Below are 25,530 nucleotides of genomic sequence, written 5' to 3'. Positions count from 1 at the left end.
AGGTCTTGAGGAGTCTTCTGAAGGCCAGTAGGTCTTGGGTCTGCCGTAGGTTGGTAGGGAGGGTGTTCCAGGTCTTGGCGGTGAGGTGGGAGAAGGATCTTCCACCGGCAGTTGTTCTTCGGATGCAAAGGACTGTGTCGAGGGCGAGGCCGGCAGAGCTGAGCTGGCGGGTGGGGGTGTAGAAGCCGAGTCGTCTGTTGAGGTATGCTGGGCCAGTGTTGTGCAGAGCTTTGTGCGTGTGGTGAAGGAGCTTGAAGGTTACCCTCTTGTTGACGGGGAGCCAGTGCAGGTCACTCAGGTGGGGTGTGATGTGGCTACGGCGGGGGATATCGAGGATCAGGCGTGCCGAGGCGTTCTGGCTGCGTTGCAGCCGTCTCAGGAGCTTGGTCAACTTTCCTGCGTAGAAGGCATTTCCGTAGTCCAGCCTGCTAGTGACGAAGGCCTAGGTGACGGTTTTTCACATTTCGGTGGGGATCCACTTGAAGATCCTGCGGAGCATTCGGATGGTGTTGAAACAGGAAGAGGAGACGACGTTGACCTGTTTAGTCATGGAGAGGTTGGGGTCGAGGATGACCCCTAGGTTGCGTGCGTGGTCAGTCGGTGTTGGAGCTGTTCCCAGAGTCAGAGCATCTTTTCGAAATTTGGAAATGCAAACATGAATAATCATAAAAATATACATTTATGAAATGGCTCGTAAAATACAGAAGAAAAGGGGCCAAAACAATTTCATGTCAGATTACATGAAACTGTTTGTTTGTGGACAAGGTCATATATTGTCTCTGGAAGTATTCAAAGAATTCTTGTTCTCTATGAACTGTTCTACTATAAGCAGATTACTTGTGCCAAAAATGAAAAATACAAATTTGGAGAAAAAAAAATTATCATAGGAAAAAGTTCCAAAGTTAGTTCCTTGTTTTTGAAAAATGAAGGTCAAATTCAAAGTCTCTCAGAACATTGTGTGCCAAAATCAAAAGTCAGTGTTAGGGCTGGGAGAAAACATGAAATCTTCTATATCTGTAGACAAAAAGTCATCTACCATTGTAGGTGAATGTTTGATTACCTCTAATTGGATGAGAAGAAATGGATGCCCCCAGGAGTAAGCGATGTCTTGGAGCGGAGAAATGTGGTAATGGGGCAAAAGTTGCCTCGTTTCTGCAAGGTGGAAGCCGCCAAGTCTTGGAAAGGGAGAGGCCTACAGGAGCGAAACTCGATGGGGTGGTTGGACCATGCTTTGTGTAGTATACGCTCCTTGAGCTTGAAATTATGGACACACTTCAAGATATCAGGAGGAGGGGCCGTTGGTGATCATTTGAGGTCCGCCCGATGTGTCCTGTCAAGCCGGATCTCCTGGTCTGGGGGATCTCCCAGGATGTGGCAAAACAAATCTACAACAAAGGCCTCAATGTCCTGCTCCTCTGCCCCCTGATGTACTGCCTGAATCTGTATGTTATTGCGACAAGAGCCGTTCTCCAGATCCTCTGCATGAGATTGAAGGTCCAGCTGTTGCTCCTGCAGCCTGAGCACCTCCTGTTGGAGCTGGGACAGCTCTTCATCTCTGATCGTTGTCTGGTTCTCGAGATCGTCCACTCGCTCCCCCACTGAGTCAATGTCTTTGTGCATCTCGCGGATTTCAGCAGTAAGATCTTTCTTCATAGTGTGGAACTCTCCGCTGAGGTCTGCGAAGAAAGATTCCAAGATGCTATGGGTGACAGGCCCGTCGTGTTGTTCTGATCCCCTTCGCTCGGCGGCCTCTCTGGTACGCGGCATCATCTCCGGTCCACAAGCCCCTGCCTTAAGCAAGTCTTTAACAGATTTATCCTTGCACGCTCTGGCAGCGGCCATTTGTGAGCGCCTCCTCACCCGGCCTGCAGTTAAGAGGTCGCGCGCAGGGACAGTGCACGGCAATCAGTTCAGTGCGATAGGTCTCAAGGCTCAGCCTGCAAGAGAGTCCCCACCCGTGCCAGGGCCAAGTTTGCGAGGCAGTGAGGGGTGCGGGCTGCAGACTGTACTCCCTAGGTATAACGTCACACGTGGCGTGTCTCATGGCTGATGCTCCCCTTGCTCAGCGCTTACTGCTAATGTCCGGAGGGTGGAGTAGGCCCATTTCTGCAGTGATATCCCAGGGGTGATGAGAGAGTGTCAAGGTCGTAGTCACTAAGCCCCAAGTGCGCCCACCGGTGATCGCCCCTCTCCTGGGCTAGTGTCGGTGTGGGGCCTCAGGATACGGGGGGGGTAGGGGGCCTGGCCACACGTCACTGGATCCACTAGGCCCACACTCACCACTTGTCGATTGCCGCTGCAGGGCTTCCCGATCCGTGCTCCCGGGGCTCTGCACCTCTATGTCGCTCCCCCAGCCGCTCACTCATAATCAGTTGGGCCACACACACTGCTGATTCAAGATCTGCTCAATCAGCTAGGTCGCATTTCACGCGGGAGCCGGCTCCGGCCCCTATCGCCTTCAGCCGTGACTGCGCAAGGCTCAACCGAACCCCAGTGGAGAGGCCAGGGCCTAACAGGGCTCCGGCAGCCGAAGCAACCACAATGATAGCTGTAGATCTGGACCCTCCAGCTGCAGCTCACCGCCAGATCGCGACGTCAAGGGCCGGTGCTGTTATTGCGTCCTCAGATCTGTTGGAGCCTGTGTCACCTCGCTCAGTCAGGTAGGCTGCTCCGCTGTATGTGGTGCCGCCTGCTCCACAGCCGGGCGGCGCTGTGCCTCTGACGTCGCAGGCACTACGAAGGCGAGCCCCGCCCGCCGTGCCTCACTGCGTGGTCCGCGGCCTTGATCACGGCAGCGTCGTCAGGCTCCTAGGTCTGCCGTCTCGGGTCTCTGCTGCCTCTGGCAGCGTTCAACTATGCCAGAGCAATGTCTGGACCCCGCAGAGGTCCATAGATGCAAACTGGGCCCCTCTGATCAATGTTATGCAAGCCGGGCCCGGATGGCAGGACAGAGCGGCAAGTAAATGTGTCCTACTCGGCTGCCCTCTTGGCCATGCCCCCCCATGCTCCAATTCTTAAATAACATACAGATAAGCCAATCCTAATCAAAGGAGGAGTCAGACTCCACAAAGTAGATACAAAAGAGCGCCTACAGCTCCAACGCTGTTAAGGCTCGACCTAAAAATGACTGCTAGGACATGTAGAGCATAAACACACACTTCCTATATTATTGATTGGGCAGCACCAGAAGTACATTTTTGCATATATTGTACATCATTATGCTGATAATTGTGTTTAAATACATGTCCAACTTTTTAAATACCATGCACCCTGCCCTTGTAATTATTAAACAGGAAGGTTTAGGCCTGGCGCAAGGTATATTTTTCCAGGTCAAAATGTCAGTTTAAAACACAGTGGCCGGCCTAAGGCATGTTGGAAATAGCTACTTTAGTAAGTGGTGTAACGGATGCTTGTGCCCACTAGTAGCATTTAATTTACTGACCCTGGCTGGAGGTAGTACGATATACTAAGACTTAACAAGTAAATTAAATGTACCAATCAGGTGTAGATCAATGTTACCATATTTTCAAGTGAGAATCAGTGGGAGCTGGGAAGCTCTGACTGCATAATCCATGAAGATAAAAGCCAAATGGCTGGCATCCCATTTTTTACCCAGTAAAGTTAATCCGATTGATGCATTTTAGTTGTAGTGTAACCCCAGCATGGGATTGAGTAAATGGTTATGGATGCACATCCTCGTGGACGTGGGGACTTCCAGTGCACAGTTGGGACCTTATTTAACACAACTCGTTCTCCACAACTATAAACACAAAGAGGAGTCCAGACAGCAATCTTATCTATCATTAATAAAAAATGAAGGCCTATGCTGATCCTTTGGATTCCCTATAGGAAAAATGGACAGATAGATCCTATGGATGCCACAGACAAGTTTAGCCAAAGATGAAACAAAGAATCCTAAGAAGTAACAGTGCCTTAGGGTTACAGTATATAGGGACATGACTTCTCTCTGCAGAAGTAGTATGGTGCAGTAATCCTATTAAAAGTTCTAGAACAGGGAATACGGTGTTTAAAGTCTCAGGGATTGTGTGTTTATTGAACCAAGGTTCTAGAGCAACCATGAAGGGGTTTAAAGTTGTAGGTATTGTGTGCTAATCCCACCAAGGTTCTAGAACATTGATGATGGTGATTATAGTGTGAGCGGCTCAGTCTAAATCCCACCAAGGTTCTAGAGCAGTGATGATTACAGTGTTAGCGACTGTGTGCTCATCCCTTCAAGGTTCAAAGTGATGGGGAGTACGGTGTTAGCGGTTGTGCGCTAATTCCACCAAGGTTCTAGAGCAGTGATGATGGTGATTACTGTAGCAGGGATTGTGTGTTAATCCCTCCAAGGTTCTAGAGCAGTCATGACTGTGATTACAGTGGCAAGGGCTGTGTGCCTGTCTGCCTCTGTAGTGAGGGTATGTAGGAGTACCTTCAACCTACCTTGTTGAAAAGCTTTGGGTCCCCAAACTAAAACAAAAACATATTCGTTGCTTCAATCTCCTCCAGAGTTTTTTTCCTGAGATCCTGCCTCCCCTGGATACCCATATAAAGCTGCTGGCCCTCCCTTGCAATTTCTTAAAAAAATCTTTTTGAAGAAGGGAAGTGGTATAGCGTTAAACAAGATCACCTTATGAAGAACAACCATCTTAATGATGTTCACCCTCCCCTGGACACTGAGGGGCGAATTCTCCCACCATCTTGTCAGGAGAGCATCTATATCATGGTGTTGCTTGAACATGAAATACCTTTGAAAAACAAGAATCAAGAGGCATTTGGCAAAACAGGAACAGTTTGTTTAATTAAACATAGCGGCCGAGAGAACAGTAACGGGCACAGGGTCTGAGGAATATCTCAATTTTCAATCGATCTGTAGCATTCTTCTATGCAGTTCATTTTAGGCAATAACATGTTTCCGGCAATCCTTGTATGGTGAGGAATGTACGTTGCTTTTTCTAGAGTCATGAATTAATTTTAATGGATAATCCAGGTGGGCCTCGCCCTTGCATAGACAAACTGCGGCTAGTGTAACGTGTCCAAATGTCTGGCATGAGAAGTGCGTGATCACTGCATGTTCTGTGTTCTGAATGGCTCTATGTTCCTAACTCATGCGCCATCTGACGTTATGGTGTTTTAGGAGTGTGTGTACCCCCTTTTGCCATGCATGCTTTATTGGGGCCAATCTCCCTTGACCCTTGTAGTGTTGCTTCGCCTATCTATGGGAGTCATCCAAGGTTTTCTGTCCTTTCATTTGTCTGCCGGATATGTGCTACCCCACCTGTGACCTGTCAATCAATTCCTAAGGCCTAGGTCTCAGTGCTTGCCGGACTACATTGTTAGCAAGATGGGGGTTATGTGGAGTTCACAACGGGTGAATTCATTGATAAAGACACAATTTTGTTCACATAAATGAATTGTATCATATTTAGGTTTACATCCGGTTTTTCCTCCATACTCTGAGTTACAATGATCCCTAGATACCTACTTTGGTTTCTAGTTTGAAGCCCTACCTTCTCTTTAGCCCATGTCATAATTTCTGTCTTCCCCTTATAGATTAGATGCCCTGATAGACTCCCAAAATCTCTGGCGTGCATCTCAAGTTTAGAAACAGACTGCTCTGGGTTCGATGTCTACAGAACTATGTCATCAGAATACAGTGCTATTTTGGTTGGTAACACTGCAGCCTCAAAGGGAAGAATAGTCTTATCCTGCCAAATCATCTGAGAAAAGGGCTCAATATATAGAAAAAACACAACTGGCGACAAAGGACACCCCTTCCTAGTTCCCTTGGATGTCTGAAACAAAGCTGTAAGTTCGCCATTAACCAAAATCTTGGCTGCCGGCACCTTACATAACATTTGTACAACTCCAGTAACATTGCGACTGAAACCATAATACCACAATACCTACCAAAGATAGACCCAAATAACACTATCAAATGTTTTAGCAGCATCAATTCTTGCGATTGTCAACAGGAGATTAGAGGCTTTGGCCATAATATTTGCACCGATAAATCGATGGGCTGATTCATACAGCTGTCTGCCAGGCACCCTTTTGATCGAAATGGATTAATGTTTGAAGGACATCTGACAATCTCTTAGCCAAGATTCCTGTGAAGATTTTGTAATCCTAGTTCAACAACTTTTGCAGGGACTCTGCTCAGGAACAGAACTATGCTTAGGACCATAGAACGTCAGCAGGTAGGAACTGAGTTACCTTACTACCTCAGTGTCTATGGGCTTATATTCTCCACTGCTCAAACCATGATTTAATTCTATGCCTCTCTAGTTTGAGGTGGAATAAGTACTAGTTTCAATAATGTACTATAGTGCATTTCCCACTTTGTAGCAAGTTTTTTTAAATGTATTTTTAATTTAAGCTGCTCCTTATTTTATATGAAGCTTCTTGACAGTGAAAGATCTTAAAAACATAAAGAATATTTAGTTTTTTGCCGCACTTTTGACCCAGCCCCCATTCTCAGACTCTCAATGCCCTCCAGCCTCCCCAAACATGACTGAAGTTAACAGCAGCAAACTAATACTAACAGGAGTCCGTTTTTGCTAAAATAGAAGCGTCTGTTTTCATAATCTATATATATAAAAACCAAAGTATGTCCGTTTGTCCTTTATGCATTACTACACCGTTCATCCGATCGGCATGAAACTTTGGGAAGTTGTTGAGTACACTCCCGCGAAGGTTTCTGGCTAAAAAAAAATTACAAAATAAAAAATATATATATTTAAAAAAAAAATAATTAACAAAATGTGTTAAAATTTGTTGAGTACACTCCCACGAAGGTTTCTGGCAAAAATCAAAAAATAGAAAAATGGGTTAAATATCGGCCCCCCGGCCACCCAGGGCCCTCATATTCTTTCCAATACTGAACGTTTACAGTTTACGGTGCAACTCGCTTTTGCAATGACCATCAACAAAGCACAAGGACAATCGCTGCAAGTGTGTGGACTAGATTTGGAGAATCCGTGCTTCTCACAGGGACAACTGTATGTGGCCAGCTCACGCGTCGGAAAACCTTCTGATTTATTCGTGTACGCAACGTTTACAGTTTCCGGTGCGACTCGCTTTTGCAATGACCATCAACAAAGCACAAGGACAATTGCTGCAAGTGTGTGGACTAGATTTGGAGAATCCGTGCTTCTCACATGGACAACTGTATGTGGCCAGCTCACGCGTCGAAAAAACTTCTGATTTACAAGACTCGAATAAATAAACAGAATTAAAACAACACTTTAAAATGTTTTCCATATTAAAATGAATAAGTTTCAATAATAAAAATGACTCAATGTAAATTGAATGTTATCATAACAAGTTTCCTTAAATTTCTTTTCTTCTGAGATCTCAGCAACGCGCGACGGGTAAGCTAGTGTTACAAATAAAACCTTTTTAGACAGTGTGAAAGAAGATAAATGGACTACTTTCTCCCCTGGATTTATAGAAAGCATTCTACTTAGACATTACCGTTCACCATTAATTACTGTTAATGGTATGTTTTAATTATGGTGAATGATGTTCAGCAACCTCCAGTTCAATGCAGCTGTAAAAGCCAAGCCGTCAGCATCCCATGAAATTCAGTATGGTTCTCCTCGGATGCCGAGCACTCAAGTTGCAACCCATGCATTACAGCCCTCATACCCAGGGACACTGGGATTATGCCAGTGTGAAGCAGTGGCGATGTTTTGCATAATTATAGATTTGCCACATAGTCAATCATCTACCACATAAGCTGCTGATTTTAAAAAATTTTTTTTATTTATAGCTCAGCCGGTTCACTAGTTACTAAAAAGCAGTGACACCTGTTGTTGCACAGTAAAGGGTCCTTTGCAAAGCTAGACTGGTCACCGTTTTGTTGCTCATTGCTATATTTGGGTGTTAAACATGTACTAATGAGGTGTACTAACACATTGACCATCTCTCGCACCCATCACATTAGTTCAGAAAGGTGTTATCATCCAAATAAGTTTTGCCAAATTATGTTTTATTTGTGAAAAATAAAGTACCATTGTGAATTTTGGGGTAATTCTTTTTGGAAACTTTTTGTTTGAACTGTGTAATAAGCCTCTGACACCGAACCACAGTCACCCACAAACTTTTGGTTCCCTAAACACTTTTTGATTTCAAGTCTTTTTATTTTCAGAACACATAGCAGTCAGCAGACTGAGCAATACACAGTGTTAAGCCTACAACCCATGCAGGGCCGGCCGCGTGTCAGATAGCACATACATAACTATTAGAAGGTTCCCATTCAGATCTATTGTACACAGCGTTTCGCCTACAACCCCTTGGGGCCGGCCGCGTCATGTGGTATGAAGCTCAAATCAATCAGTCGCTGCAGGTAATAGCCCAGTCTCGGAAGTCTGATACGAACAAAGGAACAACGTAAACAGAACAAACTGTCCATCACGGACCGAACTCCTACAGAACAAGGAAAGCATAGACAGCAAGATAGTACAGAGAGGAAGAAGAAGTAGATAAAGAGAAATCGGAAAGACATTCATAGGTAGTGCCACACTCATCCAAGGAGGAGGGGTAGAGGGGACTGCATGACATCGGCTTTCAATCCAGCACCCTCGGTAGCCGGGGCGGGGCGTTCTAAGATGCCCACGCCAGCAGCCTATCTGGTTCAGAAGGAGCCACCGCGTCCTCAACCAGCCGCAGCACCCTTAACTTAGCAGGCATATGTCGCGCATGCTCCACAGCACATAAATATCGGACCAGGGGTAGCCACACAGCCTTAAAGCGCGTGTCCCGGACTTGCAACCTAGCCGTGGACAGCTCCATCGTAATAACATGCCACAGGCGCACGAACCAGGCTGTGATTGGTGGCGCCTCAGGCTTTTTCCAATACAGGGCTATGAGTTGCCTGGTTGCCCCTAGCATTTGCAGCGCCAATATCCAATCGCTCCGGGTTAGCGCCCCCAGACCAGCAGGCTTGATACCTAACAATAACATGCTTGTGGCTTCAGGCAGAGGGAATCCCAGTACCCCCCCCTGATGTGGCTGAGGACCTCCTTCCAGAAGATGGTCAGCAATGGGCACGCCCACCAGATGTGAATAAAATCTCCGATGGCATATTGACACCGCCAGCACAAAGAAGAGGACGCAGGGAACATCCTGCTCAGACGCTGAGGCGTATAGTACCACTGGGTCATTATCTTATAAGCGTTCTCTTGTTGCGAAATACTACGATACACTTTGGGGATGTCCCGCCACAGTCGAGACCATTGCGCCGGGGCAATTTCGGTGTCTGTCACTGACTGCCAGCGGCGCTGATACGGGTGTGAGGGTAGCTCTTTTGGATGTTGCAAGATCTGGTAGATCCGTGATATCAATCCCTTTGAGTCACCGAAGTGGCGGACCAGCTTTTCAAAGGGGTTGAAGGCACGAGTAGCCGCCTGGTATGTTCCATCTTCAGTAACCTAATGTCTTAACTGGGCATATTGCATCCCAGCCTCACGCGGGACCCAGAACTCCTCCCTACAGTGGGCAAATGTCTTGAGGGATCCCCCCTCAAACAGATCTGTGAGCACCCTGCAATTGCCCTGTGCCCACTTGCTAAAGGCAGTCGTATGGTAAGCCGGTGGGAAGGACGGGTTCCCCTCTATTGGGGTGTGCGGCGAGGGAAACGTTGTAAGACCCTTGCGCACAGCTATCTTGTTCCATATCTCCAACATCGTGGGTATTGCCATGTACGCACTCCGAGAGCGCCCCATCTTTTGTCGCCACGGAAGGTCCCAGATGGTACGCCCGACTACCACCCGGTCCATATGTAGCCACACCTTTTCACTTTCCGTCACTCCCCATTCCACTTTGAAGCGGAGGTGTGCCGCCCAGTAATAATAATAAGCGCTTGAGAGAAGCGGGGTCTCTTTCTCCCACAGATGAAGTTGGTGAGGTCCCTCTGTAGGCCCCATATATTACACAACGGGATGGGAGTAGGAAGGCACTGGAATAAATACAGAATTTTGGGGAGGATAGACATTTTGATAGCATTGAGCCTGCCCAACCAAGACGGTACAAGCGGCTCCCACCTCCGTAGGTCCTCGAGGACCGAGCGCCGACACTCCCGCCAGTTGACTTGCGTCCACACTCTAGCGATGGTGTCAGCTGGAGACCAAGATAACGAATGTGATGAGCGGTCCACCGGTATGGAGCGAGCTGCTCCAGGAGGGGTACCTCATGTTTCGGAATGGTGAGATTAAGGGCCCAGGACTTATCATGGTTAATCTTCAGGCCGGAGGCCCGTTCGAAAAGGGTCAGCACCGAGTGCACAGCCGGGATGGATTCGCGAGACCTCGTCAGCGCAAGAATGCATCGCATTTTGCGATGCAAGGCGCACTACCAAATTTGTTTTATTAATTGAATTGTTTACTTACCTTCAATTATCCATATGCTGGTTTTTAGCTCCCTCCACCCCGCCCCTCCCCCTCCCCGCCTCCCTGCCCCACCATAACTCCCTCCACGGCTCGTGGCTGAGCGCCACCCTGTTCTCCCGACCCCCAAGTGATATGCCATGGATGTCAGAGGTTCGCCGGATCATATCCGCTAGGGGTTCTATTGCGAGAGCAAACAGCAGCTGCGAGAGCGGACAACCCTGCCTAGTGCCCCTAGAAATGATGAACGGTGCCGTTAGCTTCCCGTTTACTCGGACCCTGGCACGCTGAGCCAGATATGGCGCCATGATTCTGGCAATCATCTTCTGACTGAACCCCATTTTATGTGGTACCGCTCGCAAAAAGGACCAGTCCACCCGGTCAAATGCCTTTTCCGCGTTCAACAACAGAAGGCAAGCCGGAATCTGCCAATGATGCGCCTTGCCTACCAGGTGTGCGATCCTGCGCACATTATCCGCCCCCTGTCGATTACGGATGAGGCCGACCTGATCAGAATCCACCAAGCCCGGCATATGTGGGTCCAGTCGCTTCGCCAGCAGCTTAGTGTAAATTTTAAAGGCTATCGGGCGGTAAGACGCACACAGCGTAGGGTCCTTGCCAGGCTTGAGAATTAGGGCAATCTCGGCCATTCCCATATCAAGGGACGGTCCCACCTCGTCAGTGAAGGAGTTGTATAACCTAAGAAGGTAGGGCCGAAGTTGCACCTGGAACATGCGATAGAAAGACAGAGGAAGACCATCCGGCCCCGGGGTTTTCCCCAATGGGAGTTCCCGCACAGCCGCTGTTATCTCCTCTTGAGTAATAGGGCCCTCCATAGACTGCGCGTGATGGGGGTGCAGCGTCGCCCCCCCGTAGGCTCCCAAGACCTCCTCCATTGCCTCCAAGGGCGGTGCCTCCTCCCGATATAAAGCTGAGTAAAAATCCCTGAATGCCTCACATTTGCTTGTCTGCGTCGTAGCTCTCTCCCCAGTCGGCACTTGGACATTGGCGATGTGTGCCTTGGCTGCACGCGCCCTCAGACGACCCGCCAGCAACCTCCCCACTTTGTATCCCCCTTCGTAGTACCTCTGTTTCAGCGCAAGTAATGACTTTTCCGCTCTGTTAGTACGCAGCAGCCTGAGCTGCCCCCTAAGATTAACCAGCCGCCTCCTCGACTTTAGGGAAGAGCCGCCCTGATCCTGCACCTCCGCTTTCTTAATATTTCCCACTAGCTTATCCTCCAGTGACCGCGTCTCTCGAGCCCGTGCGATTGAGAGAGAGGTGATGTGCCCCCTTATTGTAGCCTTTAAAGGCATCCCAGACCACCGGGAATGGCGTCTCCGGCAAGTCATTGCTATCAAAGTAGGAGTCTATAGCCTCCCTGACGCTTTCTACATCGGCCGCATCCCGGAGAGCGCCCGGTGGCAAGCGCCACCTTGTTTCCCGAGCGGGGCAAGCGGCTGGGTCCTGCAAGAGCAGCTCAACATGAGCGTGCTCTGATAGCGAGATGTCTGACATATTGACCCCGAGGACGTCCCGGGAAAGATCATGGGAAATAAATAAATAATCGATTCGAGAGTAGGAACGATGCGCATGGGAGTAGAATGAGTACTCCCTCCGACCTGGAGAGTGGTGACGCCATGCATCTAACAATCCGAGGTCCGATATCTGTTTATGCAATGCAGAGGACATAGCCCCCCCGCCGCTTTAGGACCCCTCACCACGATCCATATCCGGGTCCCAGACTAGATTGAAGTCCCCCCCCCCCCCAGGATTAACGAAGGACCCCCCAGTGGCACCTGTTCCCGCAGGAGGTCTCGAACGTAGCGGTCCTGTGTCTGATTAGGAGCATAGATATTGCATAGGGTGTATCGGCGGCGCCCAACCTCCACACTCACTCTAAGGAAGCGCCCGTCTCCACCCCGAAAGGGCCTGTCCTTTCCCCACCTGATGCCAGCTCTGCACAGTATTGCCACCCCCGCTGTCTTGGAGTCCGCTGCAGCCCAGAATTGGAGAGGATACCTGGGATGTGCCATGCACTTAGTGTCCGCCTGCAAGAGGTGTGTCTCCTGTAGAAATATGATGTCAGGGCGCTGCTGAAGGAGATAATGCCACACTTGCCTCTGCTTATTGGGTGAGTTAAGGCCCTTGACATTGAACGTCATAACCTTCAAAGAGCTAGGCAAGTTTGTCGTCATACCAGGATCCACACAAGGGCCACCCGCGCCCCTCTACTCCGCACTAAAGACACTCCATGCACACAACAAGCGCACACCCCTATAGTTCCATACCAGCCCACCCCATCCATCAACTCCCAGGCACTCGAGGGAAGAGAGAAGAAAAAGGAGGAAAGTGATCAGTAGGAAGGAAGAAAAGAAAGAAAAGAGCAAGAGAACAGGAGGCAGCCAGCTAGGCCACACCCCTGGGATCAACAACAGCGGCCAACAGGGCCGAATTACGCTGTCCCCGGTATAGTGCATCCTACACCCTCGGGTGTGGATACTCTCTGGGATGTCACTCCCTTAGGGACAGCTTGGGGAAGGTCTGTGGCGGCTTCAAAGGTCCAACATCTGGGCGCTCCCGCCACCCCCCACCCCTCAAGCCAGGAGCCAGGGTACAGTATGGGGCATCGTGTTTCCGGCCTCTCCTCAACAAGACACGGACACGATCTGTGAGCTAATCCCCCACTGGGCAGTGGACAGCCGCCTTTCGAGTCATGGCGTCATGGGGCGAGCATCGAGGACGTCTCTGTCCCCCTCCAAAGACCTAATATGTTCAATAATGTCGTGCTTGGCCTGAGACGCCGTCCCCTCATCCAAAGGTGGAGTGCGGCGGTGCCGCTGCACCATGGTCCAGTCCGGCTTGGCCGGTGTCCTCTCCTGCCTACGAGGGCGTGACGGGCTCGCTGGTGGCGATGCAGGTAAGTGAAGGAGTTGTGCCGCCTCTGTGTATGTTCTGACGATTTTCCGTTTGGTCTCCCACTGGAAGATGAGCGCGAATGGGTGGCCCCACTGATAGGAGATGCCCAATGTTCGTAGTTTCTCCGTCACTGGCTTAAAGACTCGCCGTCTCTTCAGGGTATTAAGCGCCAGATCCTGAAATATCTGAATTCTGTGCCCCTTGTATCTCAGGTCCGGGTTGTCTCTCGCTGCTTTCCAGATGGCCTCCTTCTCCGTAAAGAAGTGAACACGGGTCAGGATGTCAGGGAGAAGTCCCGGCCTCCCCGCGGGCCCGGTAACACGGTGAGCTCCGTCCAAAGCCGGCGGGGAGGCATTCTCATCACCCCAGACCTCGTGGAGAAGCTGCGCCACATACGACATAATGTCCTTTCCTTCTTCTCCGATGGGAATCCCCCGGATGCGGAGATTGTTCCGGCGGCTTCTGTTCTCCAAATCTTCCTGTTTCACTTGGAGTTCTATATTCTGCTCCTCCAGCACCGCCAGCCGCTGCCATAACTGTTCCTGATACATAGTGCGGGCATCTACCGTCTTCTCCAGTCCACCCACTCGGTCCCCCAGGTCCGTCACCTCCCTCCGCAGTTCCTTGATGTATGTATGAACCTCAGACCGAAGAGAGCCGATCTCCATCTTAAGCTCCGACATAAAGGAGGTCATAAATGCCTGAGTGACCGGCGGGGAGTCCCCGGCAGCCCGAAATGAGCCCTCAGCGACAGACGACGAGCCCGCTTTCCCCCACATTGCCATGACAGTATTGTCTCTGGGGGCTACAGCCGAGTCGGTCTTGCCCCCTTTTGAGCGCGTCATCGCCAGCTTCTCAATGTCGGCAGGGAACCCCGAGAGCCACCACCGCACACCCAGCGATTGATCCTTGGTGCAACGACCAGTCGGGCAGAGGGAGTCCAAGATCCCAGTCCCAGAGGCAGACTCAAGGCGGGAGTTCCCAACCCTCTCCCAGCGTGCCCGGCACCTTATCAGCACAGTGAGGATCAAGCAGGTCCAACCCCCGCACACCAGGTCAAAGCAAGAGAGGGGGATCACCAATCCGAGGTACCACCCGTCAGGTCCCCCCCAGAGCAAGGACGAAGCTACAAAGCTACTAGCACCCCCAGTTCCGGAAACAGAGACAGGTCAGATCTCTCATGCAATAGAGGGCCCAGGACTTGGGCCAGCCCGCTCCCCACCGCCGCCAACCTCGCTGGATCACACACCTCAGTCCCAAGGCAGAGCACAAACTGCTGGATCCGCAAAATCAAGCATCAGGCACTAGGGCAGCTAGATGTGGTGTCTCTAAGGCCAACAGTTGCACTGGGGTAGGAAGGCATGTACAAGCACCCCATCGCAGCCCCTCAGTAGCCTCTCCCCCACGCCTCTCTCAGTGCCAGCCCGCAGCTGCCCACAGGGTCACTCACCCCCTGAACAATGATAGCGAGGTGAGTGTAGGTGAGATCTCCACCGGCTTGCAGTCCCTGAGACGCTGTTCCCTGGCTCCGCCGTCCAGTGGTCTCTCACCACGATGCCCAGCAGCAAGACACCACAGCGCCAAAAATCACAGCGGGGTCACAGCCCTCTGTGCGCCAGGATATTTCGCTGACCGCAATGTCAAGTTGCAGTGGAAGCGCACACAGGGGGGGGGATCCAGAGAGAGCACCCGGGCCCTTATATGCACAGACAAAACTTCATCCAAGTCAAGGGCCGCGCAAAGTGTCCCCAAGCGCCATAGGACCAACCAAGCTACATGGGAGGGCCAAGCCGGTCAATGCGCAAGATGGTAGATCTGACCTCCAGGCCGCCGTCTTCTGCCCGATTGTCCCCTGTAGTTGCCTCCGAAGTTAGGGGCCCACCAGCTTCACCAAACAGAGCGTGTCTCTCCGTTCCCAGGCAATCTAACACAGCATGGCGGCCGCGGGAGGGCCGCAGTTCCAAGATGGCGGTCAGCTAGCCCCCTACAGCAACCCCCGCTGCCGCACGTCAAGCAGGCCGCAGCACCCAGCAGCCGGAGCAATGCCCGCAGTCAGGGCTCGGGTCAGCCGGGACAACCAGGGAGGGCCTATCTCTGTGTCCATAACCTCGCCCCTGCCGCCATTGTCTGCCGGCTTCCACCAGCCGGCCGTCACAAAGTTGCCGCCTTCAGCTCCGGGCAAAACGCCTCAGCCCCCTTCAGAGCTCTGCGCATCAGGGCCACTCCACAGTGTCTGTGGGTGCCACAGGGAGGGTGACCGGCCGGGCGCCACCAGCCCCCAGGCCACGCAGTCCGCAGGCTCACCTCCGGGCAGCCCTGCCGATCCCCTCCCGCCCCTCACCTTCTGATTTGTCGCCGAGTGGTGGGCTGCGGGGATCACGTCCGGCAGTCGTCTCCTCCTGTGCCGTCGCTGCAAGCCCTCCGGGCGGTCCGCCTATCCCGTCTGCAGGGTCCGCTCCAGATCCGCAGAGGTCCCCGCAAACGCTCGCTGTGCCATTGCGCCAATGCCCGCTGTGTAGGCCCCGCTCCCAAGATGGCGGGTCGCACCGCCCTCCAGGCCCAGCGCAGGGGCCGGGCCCACGCTGTCGCACTCTGGCCGTTGATCTCCCGGTGTCAGCCCGGGTCCCATCACTGCCACCCAGGAATGTCGCCTCTGTCGCCTGTAGGTTTCGGAGACTGCCGCCGAGTCCAGGGGCACTCCGCCGAGGGACTCACAAAATGGCGGGGCCTTGCCAGGCCCGCCACTGATCGCCTCCGAAGGTCGCCAAATGCTGCCACCAAAAAGCCCAGGGTTCTCCTGGAGACGCCGGTCACCAAGACACCCCAGGCGTAGTCCAGGTATGTCGATTTTAGCCCCCCAGCTCCGCCTGAATTGCTTATAAAGGCGGCTGGATGCGGGAGCCCTTCCAGAGCACGTCTGCTCACATCGCCTGCTAAGCCTCGCCCCCCTAAACACTTTTTAATATTATTTACCCACCATAAAAATTATTTGGCATGGGATCTGGGGGCGTTTATGGTTGTCAAGGAGGAGGAGTACAAGGTTCCAGAATTTTTTCAGGAGGGGGGTCCTTATGCCTAAAATATTTTGACAGGGGGATCTCGGCATCAAAAGGTTTGAGGACCTCTGCTCTAGACCCACTCAAGGGTTGTGGTATCAGATCAACAACTTTCATTCTCACACGAATCCACAAAAAAGAGTCACAAATAAAGCTTACGATATTTATTAAAAGAACCATGCTTTGCTGTAAAATCTGTGTGCTAAAATCACCAAACACATGCAGATTAAAAATGCAAGAAACATGATTGTAAAAACATACACAATATAAAGCCTTGTCATTATTGCTGACAGTTCTATCTAAACCTACCCTAGCTTGTGGGGATATTATTATTATAAAATAGATCTCTGGGTTTTTGTTGTAGCGGACCCCATACCTTTAGCTTAGTAGACTGCTTGTTTTACATGGTGGTTGGTGGGGCTCTCCTTTCAGAACCTCTGCTTCTAGTGTTTCATACCAAGAGTGGATGAGTCAGTGTTGTTGAAATGCCAGGACCGGGGTTCTATGATAACGAAGGTACATACAGAAACAACAGCTAAATCTTTGTCTTTATGTCTAGGTGTTAGTGACCAACCACAGATAATAACAAAGAACAATGTTTTTCGGTCCTTGTGTGCTAGTTTCCCAGCAAAACGAAAAGCATGTAGTGTCTATTTCTAAAATTAAAGGAGCACAAAAACGTGCAAGATTATGTAACGTGTGCAAAATAGCAAGCGGCCTACAAAGTGCTTACATAAGGAAAATGACAGAGGGCTTCATAGGAAAAACATGACACAATATAGGTCTATAGGAATCCGCTAACCTAGCATGCTTACCAGGCTTAAGGATCATAACCACAGCTGCCTCATACCAGGAAGGTGGGATTTAACAGCCCTCCAGATAGATCTAATTAAAATAAGATACCCAGAGAGGGACCAAGGTGTTTAACAATTTTTTATAGTATTCAGATGGGATCCACTCTGGCCTGATGCTTTCCCTTTACTGAGCCTCCAAACCTGTTCCCTTATCTCTCCCTCTGTGATCCTCCCCTAAAGCCTAAAATCTGCTGTTCCGTAAGACATGGGACATATTTGTCTTGCAACCAATCTTTCATTGCTAAGGGGTCTGGGTTAAAACCTTCCTTATGTATCCCACTAAAGCTACCCAACATCTTGGTTTTAGAGGAAAGGTGACAAGGTTTACACCGGCAGGGGTTGGGTGTGTCAGTGTTGTGTTGTGGGTGCTGGCAGGAATACACGTGGACCTCAGTTAAGAAAGTATTTATCAAGTATATACTCGAGACTCCACTAGGAGCAGATGTAATCTGTTAGTCAGCCCTGCTCTCACTGACTTACCCGCCGCTCCTAGAAGACCTACATTGTGGCACTCCATGGCATCACATGAAGCATGGTGGTGTCACTGTGCTATCTGCCTTAGAACACCCACATCCTGTCATAAGATATTAAAGGTACATTTGGATATTGTTAGAGCTTTGACTGTTGTGTATGAACAGTAACTCACACTGAGCACTCGACCGCAGACGCTGCTCTTAATATTGAATTTTATTTCAAATACAGATCTTATGTAATGTTCATCCTTTGTTACTGTAGCTTTCATCACTCTTTAATACAAAGATAATCTGCCTGTTATTACAGATGTAATAATTTGAAGATTCAGAGCCTAGAGGCGGTGAAGAGTTATAAAGGTAAATACTATTGTTATGATTATCTCTGTATGTGACTGTTTATAAAAATGGTGTGGTATGGCCTGGCATGGTATGGTGTGGTATGATAGGGTATGGGGTGGTGTGGTGTGGTGTGCTGTGGAATGGTATGGTATGTATAGTATGATATGGAATATTATGGTGGTATGGTATCTGATAGGAAGGAATGGGATGAGGTGATATGGTATGGTTTGGAGCAGAACATTATGATAGGATCGGATTGGATGGTGTGATGTGCTATGGGTTGGGATTATGGTATAATATGTTATGGTGGGATGGGATGGGCTGGTGTGGTGTGTGCAATGAGATGGTTTGGTATTGTGGGAATGGAATGGCGATATGATATAGTATATTATGGTATCGTGGTATGAGATTGGATGGTATGATCTGAGACGGGATCAGGTGGTATGGTATAGTATGTTTTTTTATGGTAAGGTACACTCAAGTCAGGGTACAGTTACTTGATTTGTATAATTTCCGGATTTTTCTAGATGTTCACTTCTCTCCATTATGTATAGATGCTGCTGCATTTCCTTTGTTTAAATAATTCTTCTCCCTTGGGCATTCATTTTAAGTTTATCAGAAATTCAGATGTGGTATTTTCACACCTCAAATTAATAATACTGCTAGGACCTCAGTGGCCTAGCACATGCACCTACACTGACCTAGCCCATGCATCTACACTGAACCAGCACATGCATCTACACTGACCCAGCACATGCATCTACACTGACCAACCGCATGTACCGACACTGACCCAGCGTTTGCACCTACACTGATCCATCACATGCACCTACACTGACCTAGCACATGCACCTACACTGACTAGCACATGCACCTACACTGACCTATCAAATGCACCCACACTAACCTAGTGCATGCACCTACACTGACCTAGCACATGCACGTACACTGACCTAGAACATGTACCCACACTAACCTAGCGCATGCACCTACACTGACCTAGCACATGCACCTACAATGGCCTAGCTCATGCACCTACAATGTACTAGCGTATGCACCTACACTGACCCAGTGCATACACCTACAATGACCCAGCGCATGTCCGTACACTGACCTAGCACATGGACCTACACTGACCTAACGTATGCATTTACAATGACCTAGCGTATGCACCTACACTGACCCACTGCATGCACCCTCACTGACCTACAGTGTGAACCTACAATGCCCTAGTGCTTAAATTTACATGGACCTAGCGCATGCACCTGCCCTGACCTTGCTGCACTAACCTACCCTGGCCTGGCTCATACATCTTTATGTAGATACCGGGGCCAAAATATGTTTGTAAATAGTCAGACACCCACATTTTAATGTTACTTTGTTCCCACTGTAACATTCTAATGCTTTATTTCCTTACATAGTCGGGTTTTTGAATACATTTATTGGGGAAAGTGAAAACCCTCCCATACAACACAGTAGTCTTGACTTCACTAGAGCTTAGCTCAGACCTGGGACCGATTAAAATGATCCTCTCACTAGCTGCACTGACCTGCGATACAAATATTTATTCTCTCTCAGATATTTCTAAGACTAGACAGGTGCCCTGCAAACATGGTTCTGAGTTTGGACATCCCAAGAGATGGACTTCGGCTTTCCGGCCTTCACGTCACAACCAAATGTCTTTCGTCCACACCACCTCTAATCAGAACCTTAACTGTGAACCCCAGATCCTGGCTGAGGTCTAGTTTTAAGAGTAGGCAGCATCTGTGGACAGCTAAAGCCAAAGGCAGTGTCTGCAAAGTCTGTGGGAATCTTAAACACTTAGGGCCAGATGTAGGTCACCAAATACCGGTCGGTAATGGACGATTTCGGCCGTTACCGACCGGTATTTGGTGATTGAGATGTAGGGGGCCTAAATGTTACAGAATCGGTAAATTTACCGATTCGGTAAATCTATATGTAGGTGGCACTGGAAACAGTGCCACAGGCCCTTAAGAATCCGTTATTTACCATGTAATAGTATTGCATGGTAAATAACGAATTCCTGTGTACATGCACATCTGTGCATGTATACCTGTGCCATGTGGCACACATACATGCCCTTAGGGCATGTATGTGTGCCACATGTATTTATTTATTTATTTGCGTGTTTGTAGAGCGCTAGAATAAACTCCCAGGGGAGTATCTCCGCGCTATATGACTGCCGAACCTGCAGGAGATCGAGTTACATGACTGCAATCTAGTTCTAAACTGTATGGTTAGGCCTGGAACAAGAACGTCTTCAGCTTTTTCCTGAAGGCCAGATGATTTTCAAGCTGCCTAAGCTGGAGAGGGAGGCCATTCCATATCTTCGGTCCCCTTTCCGACAGAGCCTTACCCCCTTGCCTTGCCCGCTTGATCCTAGGAATCGTAAGAAGCAATTGATCACTGGACCGTAGAGCACGGGAAGGGACATACGGCACAAACTTGTCTGCCAGATAAGAGGGACCCAAACCATGAAGTCCTTTGTGTACCGTACAACAGATCTTAAAGATGACTCTCTGACAGACTCTCTGTGAGCACACAAGCCTGAATCAGGGGTGCAACAGGGTGTCAAAGTGACACCCTGTCCCCCTTGTCAATTCAGTAATTTTACCGAATCGGTATTTACCGAATTGCCAGGTTCCTATGGGCCTCAACGCCTATAGGAATAAATGGCAATTACCGAATCTGTAAAAACCGATTCGGTAATTACCGAATATTCCCGATTCGGGAATTAATTCGGTAAAAATACCTACATAGCATTTACCGATTTGTAAATACTAAATCGGTAAAATTCGGTATTTACAAATCGATAAATACTAATTACCTACATCGGGCCCATAGTGTCCAACAACAAGATCTGCAGAGTGGTATATCTGCGTGAGTTTACCTGATGCGGACTTACACCTGTAATTACAGTTGTAGCTACACACACTAAGTCTACCAATCCCAACCAATCGAACCATCCCTGAAGGATGGTGTCTAGCTGGGTCACTAAACTAGGAGATTGTTGCAGGGATTCTGCTCAGACACAGAACTGTGCGCAGAGACCCAGGGCCTCAGTGAATTGTGGTGGACCAAAAAACTCACTTCAGTACCTAGAACCCCTAACCGACTAGCATCAGTGTCACATTAGCTCTTCGTCCTATAGCAAAGGAACCAATGATTAGACAACCCAGAACATGCGACTTAGTTTACACTCAGGAAAAATTGGGAATCAAGAACACTCTTTCGTTTGTTATTCTCATACCAGTCCACAACAGGAGTAAAAAGAGACACGGGAAAGGTTAAGATGTTTATTTTAACAACGTTCTCTAAGATGCAGTATTTTTGCTAACACAAGCAGACATATGATCAGAAATAATATGATCAGCATTGTTACAATTCCATAAAACACAAAAGGAGAAATCATATTACAATGATGGTGAAAACAGGTCCTATAGAGCCTAGTATATCACCCTCCCTAGCTAGGAACTATGTTTTATAAAATATAGAAGGTCTCTTAGGCTTGAATAGGAGACCCCATACCTCAAAGATCAGCAGAAATGAATCACATCAGGATCTGCAAAAGTTCTTTCTCCCTGGGAAACGTATTTCTTCCAAGTGCCTGAAATCATGCCTACAGTGCAATATTAAAGGCGCCAGAATCTTCGTTAGATGCAGCTGTCTGCATGTTATGTCTAAAACGTGAGCCGATCAGCCCGAACAACAGCTACATTGTTATGATAACCTTGGAGGCTTTAGCACTCACTGTGCAGACTAGGGTCACGATGTAAGTCTAGGGATTGTTAAAAACAAGCCATTCTCATGTGAAGACATTCACTTAGCCTAACTTACAACAACAGTTATATGCAGTGTCGTGAGCAAAAGCAGCAAAAGAATAAAATGGCGTTTACATTTCTAATAAGCTTATGCTAACATAGCAATGTATGCACACAAGACCCTGACCTCACTACACGCTCCCTTGATCGGAGAACGCACAAGAAGGGGGGCAATTTTAGAACGCAGAGTTCAAGTGCGAATGAGACAGAACCAAGTTCAAAAATTTGCCAAACTGGATAATTGGAAGTAAAATTCCGAATCAGTAACCATAAAAAAATTCAAAACCCAACAAGGGTATATAGTGTCTAACACATATAATGTGTGGAACGAAAAAATGAAGAGAAAAAAACATGAGTCCAGTACGTGTCTATGAAGCAGAAAAAAATGTCACTTCAATCCAACAGTGTATAGGCACAGTACGTTGCAACCGCCTCCAATAGGAAGTCGTTGTTAGCATCACTGAACATTTCAGCCATCCAATTCAGCAATGGAAAGGAACATACATGTTCTTCAATAGCCGGAGCCTCTAGGACCATCAGAGGACAACTTAGGTATTCTTCAATACAACTGCGGGCCAGGAAGTCACGTGCCGCTGCACAAATATTCCAATTTCCTAGGACTCCATGCATCGCCGCAAAGGCCATAATCCCGATGCCAGAACATAGCAGTTCATGAGTAACTAAGAGGCTCATCAGCTGGTCATAATCCGGTTTGGGAGACACTGTGTTGCAGAGACACAAATCCAGAGCCCATTCAAAACAGCAATCCAGGCAATGGAAGACAGGTTGCACGCATGAAAAAAAGATGAATCGAAACGATAATCTATATGCAGCACTCAACATAGCCAGAGGCAGCGTTCCATAGTAATCAAGCATTTGGTTGCGAAGCAGAAGCAGCAGAGTGTCGTGTGAAACAGGTGGTGCAGCCATTCTTGAGCAAGCAAATTAACAGCAGCACACCGGCAGCCAGGGCAAGAATTAACGGTAAACCGCCAAAGAGGCTGGAAAAAATAGAATGAAAAAATGCTTGTATCACACCAGAAATAGTTTAGGATGAGGTCACAAGGCCAAAACGTACTACTTTAAAAAAGTGCACCAAGCCTGTGGTCGACGAGTCATTGAATATAGTGTGAATCAAAGTACCAAAATGCAGTGTGAGATCAGTATTCAAAAGGGCATGCACCTCTGTGCGAGTGTTTGCTACGTGAAGGACAAATGTTTCATGCGCGGATGTAAGGCCAATCAGCCGTCATCAGCCAGGCTAGCTTGAATCCAGTGGCAAAGTGAGCAAGGGACCCACGTCTGGGCATACCCTGCCAACTTCTCTTTTTTTAACAGACTTTATTGATGACTTTGCCACGTTATACAATGCAATGAGTATTCTACAGAGGCAGTCTTTTGTATTTGCAGTAGTTACAGCATACAGATTCGGCGTATTTCACTCTATGGGAAGGGCCTCTCTGCCAAGGGAAAGCTTCTTTATTTTCTCTTTCGTCCGGGTCATGCATATGCATTTTGGGACCTTTAACTATGTCTCCACAGCCAGCTGGCGTTCACTACTGATTTGTTGTGATTTTGAACCAATGAGTCAGTGAGAGGTCAGCAGCTCCCGCAGCAAGACAAAACCAGTCGAGCCACTTCATGGACGACGTTATTTTTTTAAATTAAAACCGCAAATGCCGGCAGCCCCTCTCCCACCTCTGCCCTTTGCAGTCTCACGCCTTGTCTTCATTTTATCTCTTGACCTGTCTGTCCACCACAACTTCCGCCGGGTGTCAAAAGTCCGAGGCTCCTTGCAGCTGCAGACGCCGTTCTTGGAGGCGCCCGGGTCCGCCATGGATCCTCCGTCCCACTCTCCCTCTCGTTGGTTCAGAGCTCTGCGAAGGACAGTGGTTGAGCCTCGGAAACCCTCCACCTCTTTGATTTGTGAAGAAGCCCTTCGAAAGTCCCGGGGTGCGCTCGCATCTGGGAAAACCAGGACTTTGGAGTTTCGAATTGCTCAATTAGAAGCTATTTTTCAGGTGCTTGAAAACAATGAAAATACGTTTGTAGAAGCATTGCAGAAGGATTTGCGTCAACCTAGGTTTGAAACCCTTCTGTCAGAGATCACCACCGTGAAGAATGAAGCCCACTAAACAATAAACAACCTGGAGAAATGGAGAAAAGCATGACCTCTCTTCTGGATATTTGTTTTGTGCAGTCTGAACCAGTTGGTGTTGTACTTATTATTAGTAGCTGGACTTTCCCTATTCAGCAGAGTCTTGTACCGTATATTGGTGCTATTGCAGCAGGTAATTGTGTCATACTGAATCCTTCAGATGCAAGTTCAAATGCTGCCAAGCTGATGAACACCTTGCTGCCTAAATGCTTGGATAATGAATGTTACCATGTGATTTGTTGTGGGCATGCTGATATGGTGGAATTACTAGAAAATCGATTTGACCACATTTTCTTCACTGACACCAAAACTGTTTTCACCAACTGCGGATCCCGAGCAACCATGGCCGATGCCCAGTGGAACTGTCCCATGCAGCTACTGGCCCCTGGCTGTCATCTACCCAGCTGGACGTCTGACATTGTTTTCCTCGTCTCCCCGTTTCGTGTCTCCATGATCACTGTTACTCTAGCTATTCCTGAGGAATTCCTGTAACATTGTTTCTTTGCCTGTGTTTTACTATGCTCTGGTAACGGTTGTAATTTGTTGACTCATTTGATCCTCATGTAAAGCCCTCTGATATCCTTTGAGATCTGGTACGCGCTATATAAAACTTTAAAAATAAAATATAAAGACCAAGGACAAAGATCTCCAATGATATCGTCAGTACTAAAACGTTGGAGTTCCAATATAGAATTTGACAATGTAAAGCCTTCAAATTTCCAATTAACAAGAAGAACCTGTTCAATTGTGTCCCCCTCCCTCCCTAGCCCGCCCAACCCCAACTCCTGGTCGATCTTACTTCAGCTTCCATGATAATCAGGGTAGGTGACCATAGGCGTAACACTCGAGGGACTGTAGTGTCCTTAGGTTGTAGTGCGTGGGTCTGGGTCTAGGGACCTACAACTGTTTGGTATTCTTTTGTTATCGATACTGGAGCAATACTCTACCTTCATCATTTTGTAAAGCGCTCTGATATCCCCTGGGATCTGGTTCGCACTATATAAAACTTTATAAAATAAAAAAATAAAAATAAAAATACAGATGAGAAGTCGCAGAGCAACATTATGTGCCATATGGTTGGGGTATCCTGTGGGGGAAATAAGTCAATCGATTCAAGTTCAATCAGCATAGCCTCCCATTCCATCGAGATGGGTTGCTTTCTCAGCCCCCTCTCTTCCTCTCTACGGAGAGCTGCACCCTCAGACCTCCCCCACCGAAGCATGTCAGCCTGCCAAGTGAATACCGCGGGACATCTGGGGGACTTCCACCTCATTGTGGGGGCTCTTACTGCTAAAATGAGGGCCAAGTCTAAAAACTTTAACCACACTTTCTGCACCCCTGAGCGTCTGCGGAGGCCTATGAGTCAATTCAAAGCGTCGTCCGGAATCGGGAGTTGTGTGACTTCGTTCAGAGAGTGGCGGACTCTCACCCAGTAGTCCCAAAGGCAGGGACAGGACCAAAACATATGAAGGAAGTCCGCCTCATCTCCCTTACAGCGGGG

At 48.6% G+C, this 25,530-nt stretch overlaps 1 protein-coding gene across 1 annotated transcript in view; it reads left to right on the top strand.

Moving 5' to 3' along the window:
- LOC144828795 (E3 ubiquitin-protein ligase TRIM39-like) overlaps positions 1-25,530 on the top strand; it is a 342,704-nt gene that overhangs the window by 267,502 nt on the left and 49,672 nt on the right. The window contains exon 5 of the mRNA XM_078687274.1: positions 17,998-18,047. Coding sequence (XP_078543400.1) covers positions 17,998-18,047 — 50 coding nt within the window. The remainder of the gene's footprint in view (positions 1-17,997; positions 18,048-25,530) is intronic.

This window comes from Lissotriton helveticus, chromosome 4_1 (assembly GCF_964261635.1).
Source record: "Lissotriton helveticus chromosome 4_1, aLisHel1.1, whole genome shotgun sequence".
Classification (NCBI taxonomy): Eukaryota; Metazoa; Chordata; class Amphibia; order Caudata; family Salamandridae; genus Lissotriton; species Lissotriton helveticus.
Note: the sequence above shows the minus strand (reverse complement) of the source record. Positions and strands in the feature narration are given on the sequence as shown.